The following is a 12,802-nucleotide window of genomic DNA, read 5'->3' as shown; positions in this document are numbered from 1 at the left end:
AACCAGAAATTTACAAGCAGCCCACAAAGTGAAATCCAACCCCAAGGAGATGGATAAAAGAATTCTGCCTATAAAACGAGGTTTGCAAAGGGAAACTAGCTTCATTGGTGATGCAAACTACTCCCTCCTGGGGTGTTCCTTGATATGGCCCTGAGCATGGCTTTCTGGAGAAGCTGCAGATTCCTATCTAGATTTGCATGTTTCCACTTTCTTCCAGGAAGTCAGTGTTTGGAAGCTGGTGGTCAGGTATTTTTTACTCCTAATGAGAAACACATTCTTTCTGTTGTTTAGGATAAAACCAAGAATTTTTCACTTTCCTCCATGTCCCTGTAAAGTGAACGTAATGCTCTCTAGCTGGATTTTTGATGTGAGTGGTAAAAAACAAAAACCAAAACAGGGGCACCTGTGTGGCTCAGTGGGTTAAGCCTCTGTCTTTGGCTCAGGTCATGATCTCAGGGTACTGGGATTGAGCCCCGCATTGGGCTCTGTGCTCGGCAGGGAGCCTGCTTCCTCCTCTCTCTCTCTCTGCCTGCCGCTCTGGCTACGTGTGATCTCTCTGTGTGTCAAATATATAAAATCTTAAAAAAAACAACAACACAGAACAAAACCTTAAAGGAAACCTCTCATCGTTTCTGAATTCTAGATCCTGGGCATTCTAGGTTTTTGATAATTTTTTTACTCATTTCACAGCTTTCGGGCTCCTTTCAAATGCCAGGCACCGTAGTAGGCACTAAGAACACAGTCTCGAGCACCCGGGCTCTTCTCTAACGGTTGTTAGAGCGATCCGGAGAAAGATGGTCAATACGATTTCATCTTTGCCATGCACGTGCCACTGCGGTCCCTCTGCTACCAGCACGGCCTCCCTTCAATCTCCCAGCAATCGAACAGAGTATTAGTATTCTCCTACGTGCATAAGTGAAGAAGCTGGGGCTTCACTGCATGGCAGAGAAACACACCGATCATTAGGGCATTTATGCCTGGTGTGATTGAAGAAGTTAACAGAAAGACCACGGGCACACTGAAAGAGCAAAGACACTGTGTTCCCCGGGGTTAAGGGTGAGATAAAAATGATTAGTCCTTAATACCTTCGACCAAATAACTCTCTAAAATGCTCCCCAGCTGGGATGTTGTAATTTGTAAGAAAAATAGATATTTGGTCTTCTTCCACGGTTCCTGGCTCACAGCTCCCCACACCCTTGGAATTTCCTAAGTGTTGAGAGGATCAATGCATCTTTTGTTATGTTAATGAGGCAACTCTTGGAAAGAGCCTAAGAATGGGGGCTGGTTGCTGGTGGAGCCCTGCTTCTCATTACGGTTGGAACTTTTCAGTCCTACTATGACCTCTGGGGAGGGGTGGGGGGGCTGGTGATGGAGCCCAAATGCCAATGGCCAATGATTTCATTAATCGTTTGTATGGAATGAAGCCTCCACAAAAACCCAAAAGGACAGGGTGTGGAGAGTTTCTGGCGTGGTGAACACATAGAAGTCCATGGAGTCCATCGAGAGGGGCACCTCCAAGGAAACCACACCCCAGGAAGCACAGCAGTTCCATGCTCTCTCCCCAAATATCCCTTCCACTCTCTTCCACCTGCCTGCTCCTGAGTTAATATCCTTTTACAGGGACGCCTGGATGGTTCAGTGGGTTAAAGCCTCTGCCTTTAGCTCAGGTCATGATCCCAGGGACCTCGGATCCAGCCCCGCATTGGGCTCTCTGCTCAGCAGGGAGCCTGCTTTCCTCCCACTCTCTCTGCTTACTTGTGATACGGTCTGACTTGTGATTTCTATCTGGGAAATAAATAAATAAAATCTTAAAAATAAAATCTTAAAAAATATATATCATTCATATATATATAGAGAGAGAGAGAGGGAAAGAGAGAGAGAGAGAGCCCCACATGGGAATCTCTGCTCAGCAGGGAGCCTGCTTCTTCCTTTCTCTCTGCCTGCCTCTCTGCCTACTTGTGATCTCTGTCAAATAAATAAATAAAATCTTTAAAAAAAAAAAAAAAAGAATTGTTCCAAATCTGGTACAAAGTAGGTGAAGTTAAATCTCGTAGCCTTGATAAATTTGTATTTAATAGAGTAAGAGCTCCCTTGCTCCTGATCTGTGATGACCTCATAAAATCACAATACCTATTATATCTAGCACACGCTAGAACTGAATTCTGAATCAATATGATTATATACACTTAAAATCAGAAGAAACTACTCCAATAAGCAAAGACTAATAAACTTCATTATAACACAGAATATTTTTTAAGATAAACAGATTCACACCATCCACTCCAGGTTGATTTTCCAATAGTAAAGAAGAATGTTTGCAAATCACAATAAGAACTACTCAACTGTCCTCCTTTACAATCTGGCATGAGGGGCCTTAAAATGAACATCTTCAAAAATATATGCAGGACAAGAAGGAGAATGCTCATTTAGAACAAGAGTGCTAAGTAATATACTGAACATTTTATTTTATTTTTAAAAATATTTTATTTATTTATTTGACAGACAGAGATCACAAGTAGGCAGAGAGGCAGACAGAGAGAGAGGAAGAAGCAAGCTCCCCGCTGAGCAGAGAGCCTGATGTGGGGCTCCACCCCAGGACCCTGGGATCATGACCTGAGCCGAAGGCAGAGGCTTTAACCCACTGAGCCACCCAGGTGCCCCTATACTGAATATTTTAAAGTGTTCATTTCATAGTTCTTTCCTTCCTACATACAAGACATTGGGGAGTGTCTACAAAATTTCCACCCTGCCAGATATGAGATAGACTTAGTAGCAAAATCCTGAGTGGTGTTCATTGACTTACTCAAGAGCAAAGTGGCAAGGTTGTTGCCTTCAAGAATAGTAACAAGCCCCAACAAAATCTCTCTTCTTGGGGGAAGACACATTAAGTGGACCATGTCCATTGGTATTACGCCCTCTCTGACCCTATGACTTTCATCGATAGCATTTGTCACAAATGCAATTTAAACAAATATTTGGATAATAATTTGTGTAATGAATGCTTTCCTCATCAGAACATAAGGTCCATGTGTTCTATCACTTTTTGAAGGAATCCAAATGTTTTTTCAATATTGAATTTATGTAAGTTCAATTCATTTTGTTGAGTGCATCAGACGGAAAAATTTACTCAAAATGACAAACCAAAACATAAAAAGAGTGATTTCAGGCAATAAACAGGAAGAAAAGAAACCCTTAGCTTGACACACATTTAACAAAAAAAAAAAAAAAAAAAAGTGAGTACATTGAAAATGAGCCAAGATGAGTTCTTTCCAAAATTTTGATACTAAAAGAATGGTCTTCCATGACAGTGCCTGTACTTTTAATTATATTGAGAAAGTCTGTAATGATATACATGTCCTTGTGGATTCAGTCATGCCTTTTAAGGTTTTGTATTTTGTTATGATTCTATCTACATATACTTGGAAAATAACAGGGAGTTTTTGCATGTGATGCATGATTCATTCCATCTGCAGAGAAGACCACAGTCAAACGCACACATTTGGTGTTTTCTTCCACAGCTCCTTGAATACCAGGGGACTGTCACCCACAATCTGAGAGGTACTAGGTTGCTGAAACATACCCCAAAATTGCTCCTTGTTGGAAAAGTCTGAGGTTCATAAGTTCCGTGTTTGGCAATAAGGTGAATAAGCAGGTCTAATCCTTAATAATTCACACAGGACCTGCAAAGTCTTGAGAGCATCTTTCAGCCTTCAGTGCTGCACAATAAATATGGTGGCATGTACATTTCTGAGGCTTATTTTCAGTAACATAGATATCCGTTAAGAAGGAAGCAGGAATGAGGGAGTAAATACCCTCACCTCTACCTCTGGCTCCTCCTGCTCTCTACTTTCTTGTTGTTGCCTCCCATCTGCCAACCCCAACAGAAGCCCATGGGCAAGGGAGTCTGGACAATACAGTCCAAAGACATCAGCATCTCGGGGATTCTTGTTCAAGATGGTGATATAGGAAGACCCTGAGAACATACCAAATTACCCCTATTTATAGGACAATTCCTCCTGAAGAAGAACTGGGGGCCAACTGAACAGCTTGTGAACAACCAAAGATAGAAAGAACAGCAAAAGAGAACAGCAAGAGAAAGGGAGATGGACATAAGCATCCCAAGGCACAGTCTAGCACAGAGAAGGACCTAGATTGGATCTATGGGGTCTAGTGTTGGGTAAGCAGCTGTGGTAAAACAAGAAATACATTTGGTTTTTTGTCCTGCTTTCCTGGCACAAAACTCTATAAACCCTTGTCACTTCCCAAGTGATAGGACTATCTTTTGTGATTCATAACAAGCCTTTTCAATCACACCTGAGTTTATATCAATGAAGTGACTCCCGGTGAGGTCCCCATATAGTTTCAGGATGGGCTGAGATAGAGTAAGTAAATTAGAGGGAGATTAAAGGAGATTAATGTTCCAGAAAAACTCCTGAACAGGAAGATTTGATATGCTTCCAAGCAGAGGAACCCATGGAAGTGCTGAAGAGTGGCCTGTCCAGAGTGGGTGTGGAAGCTCCATGCCTCTTCCACAGACTTGGCCCTATGCAGCTCTTCCATCTGGCTGATAGAATTATATTCTATTATACTTACACAATTATAATTCCTGAGTTTTATCCTTTTATACTAAGTCAGTAATGTAGTAAGTAAATGCTTTCCTGAGTTTTGTGAGCCTCTCTAGCTAATCAGTGGAATCTCCAGTCTATAGCAGATCAGTCAAAAGTAGAAGTGATAGCCCAGAACTTGCAGATGGCATTTGAGGGTGGGCAGGACTGCCTTGCTGGGCTGGACCCTTAACCAGTGGGATCTGATGCTACATCCAGGTGGATAGTATCAGAACTCAATCAAATCATTGCAGAATGGCTTGATATGTGAAAAACCCAAAAGTCTTGCGTCAGAAGCAAAGTAGTGTTGCAGTAGGGAACTGAGAGCAGAATGGTCTCAGAAAAACCACAGAATGGTTTTTCCCCAGACTAGCCCAATGGGGAAACTCATGCCTTTGTACACTCCATGGCTTTTAAAGCACTCATTAAGTCCACAAAGTCAGGGACTGGGAAGCTGACAATGGGATGGAACAGAGGAACAGAGCAGTTAAGCCACTGGCCCAAACATGAACAGCTAGTAAGAAGGAGAGTGAGCCCTTTGCTTAAAGATCTGAACTTTGTTTTTCTGGTGTCTTTGATGTTTATGCTTCCCACCTTCCCTCCTTTCCACTAACACAAGATACCAATGAATCTAGAAATTTTTTGGTTCTATGGCTCTACATTGTGGGTGATTGGTGTTGTGTTTCCTTTCTGTCTATTGGGGGATTTTATCTCTGTTTATAAAATATTACCTCTCCCCGTTTATAGTATTTGTTGTTGGTAGTGTTGTTGCTGTTGAAGTGTCCAGAACCTTCCAGACCCTCTGTGTAGATGACTTACGGTTAGCATGATGCTTGATTATTCATGCCACTGAGCAGAAGAGTTGGTGCTTGTAAACCTACCCAGGGCTGCCCCCTGGGGGCTGGAAAATGGAGCCCCTTCCCCGTAGGGAGTGGAGCACCTGATGGCTGAGATGATTGTGAGCCCGGTGTGCTTGGTTGGTAGCACTGAAAACTTACGTAGGGACCTTCTCTTCTCTTCTATGCCAATTCATGGTTTTCCTATGCTTTACTTTTCTTACCCCTTGGCTGGCCAGATCCAGTGAAAATTACCAAAAAAAACCCCTTAACTTCTAAAAATTAATAGCTGTTTCTTCAAGAAAACTCAGAAAGCAAAAGGCAAAACTGCCCATAATCCCATCACCAGAGAGAACATTTTCATCTAAATCCTTCTATCTTTATTTTCTGTGTGGATACCCATGCCTATTTATACAAAATTTATTTTAAAATGGAATATTCTATACACACTGCTTTGCAGCTTACTTTTTAATCCCATATGGTGTCTTAAGACATAAATGCTTCCAAATTTCATACAGAACTTTTCTTGGCTATTTTCTATCCAGAGATTGCTGTGGCTAGCACTGAATGCCCTCTAGTTGGAGCAAATGACAGGTGACATGCCAGCTTTTCACACTCAAGTGTGCATATGATTCACCTGGGGATCTTGTTCAAATGCAGGTTCTCATTCTGGAGGTCTGGGGTAGGACTTGAGGTTCTGCATTTCTAATAGGCTCCCTGGTGAGACTGATGTAGCTGTCTATGGTCTGCACTTTGAGAAACATATAGGTGTGCTGGAAAAAACTCCAATCTAGGAGTCAAATCCAAACCAAATCCAAATCCAAAACTCCAATCTGGGAGTCAAAAGCACGTGTTAAAATATTGGTCATGAATTTTGGATAAGTTTCTAAACCTCCTAACTTGAGTTCTCTTCTATAAAGTTCTCATTTCATAACAGTCTGAAAATGCTTGGCACAAAATATGGATTTAGCTGTACAGATTAGTTATATGTGTGTATAGTTAAACTATGAAAGTACACATCGAACCGAACTCAGATCATCATAGAAAAGCTACTTGAAGGAGAAATACAGCTCTTTCTTCCCGTATCCCCTATGCCCCAACTCCCACTGCACCTAAAGCATAAAATCTGCTCTCAAAATAGAAAAGAATGTTCTTTAAATGGGCTTCTTGTGCTTACAGAAGTCTAAGACATGGAATTTAGAGAGAGACATTGATCCACTTTGACCTTTTTAAAGCGTTCAATAAAAAAGTGATCTATAACCCAGTGGGACCCAGATGCTCCAGCATAGCCTCTCTTCACCTGTCAGCAGCTAGCAGGTTCAATCTTTCTCTTATAAATATACTAACATCACAAATAGATGTGTAAACTGCATAAAATCCACTTTTCCTATTTGTTCTTTGTCTATTTTTTCTGTCCTGGTGCCAGGCATGTTCTTCCCCAAATCTCCTTTCCTGTGGCCTCCCTGTCTTGCTGACTTCAACTTCCTCTCCCTCCAAGATCTTCCCCTCTGGACCCTCCATATCCCTTTCCTATTGAAGCTTTTGGCTTCTCTCGTGTTTTATCTTCATATGCATTTCTCTGCTCAATAAATGGCTCCTCTCCAGGAGTCCAGTGGGACCTTGTGTTTTTCTGGCCATCATCATTGCATTTGACTTTTTCCCCCTCTCTTCAAAAGCAGAAGAATATAGAATTAGACTTGTGTTTGTCTTTTCATCTATGGAATTTTCTAGTTGCATTATTTTATAATTTTTTCTTTTTCTTTTTCTTTTTAGAACACAAGGACAGACTCTGGCCTCCCTGACAAAGGTAGAGGCAGAGAGAGCCAGGTCTGACCTGAGAGAAATGACGTGTTCTACCTGCTCAGGGAGCCACTTGGAGGGCTATGGGTGGGTCATCTAGTTTCCTGAGGAGGAGTAGATGCCAGGCTGAGTAGGTCTGGTTCCTGCCTGTGTTTTAGGAATTTCTTTTTATGAAAACTGAAAGAGCTAATTCTTAGGTGCTGTTTGATTCTGGACTGCTATAATGAAATTCTGAAGGCTTCCCACTGAGATGAAAATTGGGGGATTAGGTTCTCTTGAAATATCACCCTAGGTGGGCTTAGCTTGTGGATAGTCAAAGCTAGACAAAGGAAAAAAGTGAACTAAAATAGTTTTATTAATTGACTAAATCAGGCCAAGATAAAATTTCTGAGGCTTACATGTCCAGATCTTAGTAAGCAAATGCTGTTCTTTGTTTATTCCCATGGAGCCTAAATACTCTCAGGCTTTTTAGCACTAGGGTTTTCAAACCCTTCTCTGCAAACCTATAGCAGTGGGGGAGGGGCAGAAGGACAGCTTCTTTGCTAGGACCTGGCCTTTCTTTCTTTCTTTCTTTTTTGACAGATTCCTGATTCTATATAATAATTGTTTGTACCTGTATGCGGTGTGTGTGCTGAGGGGGCAGTTAGGGTTAATTTAAATATATAGGAGATTGCTCAAATCCTTTTTAGAATACTGGATATATTTTTGATATAGAGTCCACTTTTACAGAAGGGAGGTAATGCAGGAGTGAAAAGAGAATGAAGGGAAACAAAATATACCACTTCAGAAAATGCCTCTTTGGCATATTGATTATTGTGAGCTGATTAATTTTGAGAGGCTGCAGACACCGAAGAATGTGAAAACCACATAGAGGTTAGTTACCCTTTTGTAAGACATTTACCTTTATGAGCGAAGTCTCTACTTGTATGGGTGTCTCCCTCTCTATGCCTGGAAGAGGGGGATGACCAAATCTCTAGACACTCTCATCAGTGAAGAAAGCATGGACTTAGATCTGCATAATAACCATACCCTTGTTGGCTGTGCTTTACTTGGAAACCTCCCATAACTGGTCTTCCCACCCCTCAGCCTAAATGGAAAACATCTTTCTTTCGTCTGTAGCTGGGGTATTTAATTTTGATAAGTTACTCAAGTTTCGCTGGCTATGTCCCATATAGATAGACGGTACACATTTAACTAAACTGTTTGTTTTTCTTCTGTTAATCTGTCTTTTATTATGGGAGTGGGATTAAGGGTGGGGCCTCAGCCAAGAACCTAGAATGGTAGAGGAAACAATTTTTCCCCTCCCTTAAAGCAGGAGCAATAGGGGAAGCCAACAATAAAGATAGTTTTTTATATATTTTAGAGAGTAATCATTAGGAACCAGATCAAGGAGATTGAATTTAAAGAAAATGAAAGAACAAAGCTGATGAAGGTTACATGACCTTTAGGAGTGTGAGGATAATATCTTGGAACCACCTTGATGATACTCCATACATTGTTGTAAGTTGTTCCCATTTTGGAAAGAAGCTTCTCATCCCGCTGGTCACATCTTATATTTATAAAGTGGCTTCTATTTTTTGAGTACTTGCTATGCAGATAGCAATGTCTCTTAGGTGTGCAGGGCAAGTTTATTGCCACCATCTCATACTTACCCTTGATGATGCAGAATTGGATGAAGGCAAGTACAACTGGCAACATTATGAAACACAGGTTTTGCTAGTTGGTCTACAGCATTCCTGCGCACAGAATTCTGAACCTCAACATTTTCCACCTGCAAGAAAACAATAGCCAATGGTCATTCTTTAATGGACAGTTCTGAGTTCCCTCTCTTAAAGGCCAGGGGAAGTCCATTTATGTCTCCATAAGTCAGAAGTTCAGGCTTTAGGGTGTGCCAGGAGAGTTGTGCATTTTGGTATATAATGAGTTGCAAAAATCACTCTTTCTCTTTCCTGGAAATGACCGTAATTCTCACAAATAGTTTGAAACATAATGCCTTGACCAGCATCTCTGTTTATTATCTATTATACTGGATTTTAAGCACTACCTGCTCCTTTTTAAAATTTGTAGATGGCCTATGGTCAAAAAAGGAGATTTGGGGACTCTTGGGTTGGAGTGGGGGGGACAGGAAGAGAATCAAGCATCATCAACGGTTTTGACAGTAGTGGTTCTGCTTTCCATGACAATGAAAATTCAATGACCTACTGTACCTAAGAACTGTGGAAAAGTTTTTCCGTAGGTCATTTAATTTTCATAGAATTTAGTGGCTGCATTTTCTCCCACTTTTTCAACTGTGGAAACCAAGTTTCAAAGAAGCAATATTAAGTTGATCAATAGGACATAATCTGAGCAAAGAAAAAAGCTAGGTTTTATACTTCAAGGACACCAAAGGTCCTATTCTTTACCCTTGTAAGGGTAAGGGAACTTCTCCTAGTGCAGAATACATCCCCCATTACTCCCCCACTCCCAGCTGCAGAGGGTAATGGGAAGGGAGTGTCACAAAGGTCTACTGCTCTGATAATTGCTCCCTAAGTAGTTACCAGTCCACTCCAACCCACTTAGGTTGTTTTGTTTTGTTTGGAGAGGGGGAGGAGGGCCTGTCTGTCTGCCAACTACTTTATTCCTTAGAACTGATAGGTCTTGGGATTCCAGTTTAAACTTCATTTTGGAAAATCTGAGCCCAATGAAACATGTCATGGCCACGTCAGGGTGGGTTTTTTCATTCTTTCTTTTTTTCCCCTTAGCCAAGCAGAGTTGAATGGACGGGCTCTTGGCAACCTCATCATATCTATTATGTTCTGATCATTATTTAAACAAATGGTATTCAGTAGAGTCCAAGTCCAAGGGACGGGACACAGAGAAGGCTTTTTATCAGTCAGCTGGACTGGTCGTCTCTTTCACGAGTCTTTTGTGTTCCCCAAGGGTCCCTCAAGTGTGGAGCAGTTCACAAAGGAATGGGATGGACACAGCTTTTGTCTGGGGTGGGACACCCTATCAGTCCCCTTTGACCCTTTGCAGATGTCTTGATCCTTTTGGTGATTTTCTATCTCTATTCAAATAAAAAAGTGGGTATGAAAAAGCCAACACATTTTTTTAGGCACTGGGAGCTGCAGAAATGGAGAGTAATGTGCACGTTTACTACAAGATCGCGTTTGATAAACTATCAAACCTGTAGTTGGTGTAGACGCTCAGACTTCAGCAGAGAAGAAACAGGTGTTGAACGATGCTGGCTCTGGAGATAGTGTGCCTTGCTTCCAATAATTATCCAAGAGATCTTGAAAAAAATGCCTTAACCTAGCAAGACTTTGATCCTTTGTCTGTACATGGGGACAATAATTATAGTTATTTCATAGCATTGACCAGAGGATTAAATGAAATGTTGTACTGTAGCTTGCTTATTGGCACATTTTGAAGTTTTATTAAATTCTCACTTTTATAATTAGAGCTGAGAATAGATTTATGGAGGGAGGTGGCCTTGGGTACTGGAAAAGAGAAAAATTATAGAATACCGAGGCCCAAATCCAGGGAATCACAGGCTTGGGAGAATAAAGACATCTGCAATTTATCTTTTTTACTCTAGGTGCAAAGCTGGTAAAAATTTTACTCACCTGAAAGGTCTCAGGTAAACTTTGTTGGTTTAGCATGCTGACCCTTAAGCATAATTGCCCAAACCCCATTCCCACAGAATAATAGTACAGAATATATTTTTTTTAAGTTACCTCCCTGAACACTGTAAAAAAAAAAAAGGGAGGGGTGTTCTTTCACTGAATATATTTGAAAAAACTCAGCATATTTGACAATTCCTGATCAAGAGTAAGATAAAGGCTCAGAGCAGGCCTATATGAAAAGAACAAAATCTAGCATTAACCAAATAAATCTGAATATGAAGTGTTTGTTGTTGCTTCTATTGCTGTATCTGTTGTCTGGTGTCAGGAAGCAGAAGGGTGCATATACTTTCTCTAGGAAAGATGTTGGGGTTTGGTGCTGACAGCCAAGAAAGAATTCTTGAGACGTCTTCAGAGCAAAAAGCTCATTTTATTGAAGCACAGGGACAGTACCCTTGGGCAGAAGGACTGCACTGGGGTTGTGAAGAGTGGCCCATTACATTTTCAAGTTGGGAGAGGGGGTTAAGGTGAGAACAAGCCTCCAAGTTATTTTGGAAAGAAGTAAAGAAGGTTTCCAGGATCCCAAAGCTATTGTTTGGAAAAAGTCATTTATTACTGTTACTGTTATTCTGTTATTACTTTATTACTGTTTATAATAAACCCTCAGTCATAAAACCCTTCAGATGTCTATTAGTGGGCCATATGTTTGGAGGATGATTGGTAACATGTATCTTGGGGTGGTGGTGGCTGAGGGGGTAGGTAGAAATAAAGTTTCTAATGGAATTTAAATGCTAAAGTAGACTTATAAGATCCTGGGTGGTTGAGTTAAGATTGGCAACTGAGCCGCACCTGGGTGGCTCAGAGGGTTGAGCCTCTGCCTTTGTTTCAGGTCATGATCCCAGGGTCCTAGGATTGAGCCCCACATAAGGTTCTCTGCTCAGTGGGGAGCCTGCTTCCCCTTCTCTCTCTCTCTCTGCCTGCCTTTCTGCCTACTTGTGATCTCTGCTTGTCAAAGAAATAAATAAAATGTTTAAAAAAAAAAAAGATTGGCAACTGAGTTCCCAGAGGAAAGTCATTCCATCTATTTCAAGGACTTGTCAGTGGCCTGTAAATAGTAAAGGAATTTAATTCTTTCTTTTGCCCTTCTTCCCACATCATACTGACATACTGAAGAACACAGGTCTATGAGGTATGCATTTGAGCTGTCTCCTGGTTTTCCCCAAGAATGGAGCTGGTTTTCAGTTGGTTCACCCAGATATGTACCACGAGAGCAAGCATTTGTGTGCAGTACATCTAGTCCATCAAACAATATTCTCTACAGGAAGCCTGGGTAGCTCAGTTGGTTAAGCGTCCAATTCTTGATTTTGGCTAGAGTCATGGTCTCAGGGCTGTGAGAACGAGCCCCAGGTCATGCTCTACAATGAGTGAGGAGCCTGCTTGGGATTCTCTCTCTCTCTCTCTCTCTGTCTCTGTCCCCCACCCCTACCAACTGGTGCTCTCTCTCTTTAAAAAAAAATCCCTTACAACAATCATGGGGACACCAGGCATTTCCCTAAAGTGGTGGCTCTGAAGGGCAGTAATTCTGAAGGCTCAGGAGCTGAGAAGTCTGCGTGGGTGGAACCAACAGGGGAAAGTACTCTATCATGATATTGGGACCTTACAATAAAGTATGACTTTCAGTTAGCCGAGTTTGCAAGATATTTTCATTATCAACTTGCTTCTGAGTACATACAAAAACTTTACCCTCTCCAATTCTTTCCTACTGTAGTATACAGAGTGTGTGGAAGGTCAAGGCATTGGGTAGAACTGAGAATGTTGTGGAGTATGTGTTAGGCATGGAAATAGAAGGACAAGGAAGGAAGCCAGGGAAAGAGAATGGTGAAATCATGATATCTATTTGAAAGAGGAGAGGAAAAAAAAAAATCTATACATACACACACACACACACACACACACACAC

At 41.3% G+C, this 12,802-nt stretch overlaps 1 protein-coding gene and 1 long non-coding RNA gene across 2 annotated transcripts in view; one reads left to right on the top strand and one right to left on the bottom strand.

The window, feature by feature from the left end:
• Positions 1-12,802, top strand: part of LOC309862300 — a 173,045-nt gene that overhangs the window by 37,912 nt on the left and 122,331 nt on the right. The window lies entirely within an intron of this gene.
• The window catches only part of LOC309861925 (uncharacterized protein), a gene marked incomplete at its 3' end in the record, with an annotated part of 43,991 nt that overhangs the window by 14,443 nt on the left and 16,746 nt on the right, over positions 1-12,802 (bottom strand). The window contains exon 4 of the mRNA XM_082725215.1: positions 8,893-9,011. Within this exon, the coding sequence (XP_082581341.1) occupies positions 8,893-9,011 (119 nt within the window). The remainder of the gene's footprint in view (positions 1-8,892; positions 9,012-12,802) is intronic.

This window comes from Mustela nivalis (genome assembly GCF_964662115.1).
Source record: "Mustela nivalis genome assembly, chromosome: 3".
Lineage (NCBI taxonomy): Eukaryota > Metazoa > Chordata > Mammalia > Carnivora > Mustelidae > Mustela > Mustela nivalis.
Note: the sequence above shows the minus strand (reverse complement) of the source record. Positions and strands in the feature narration are given on the sequence as shown.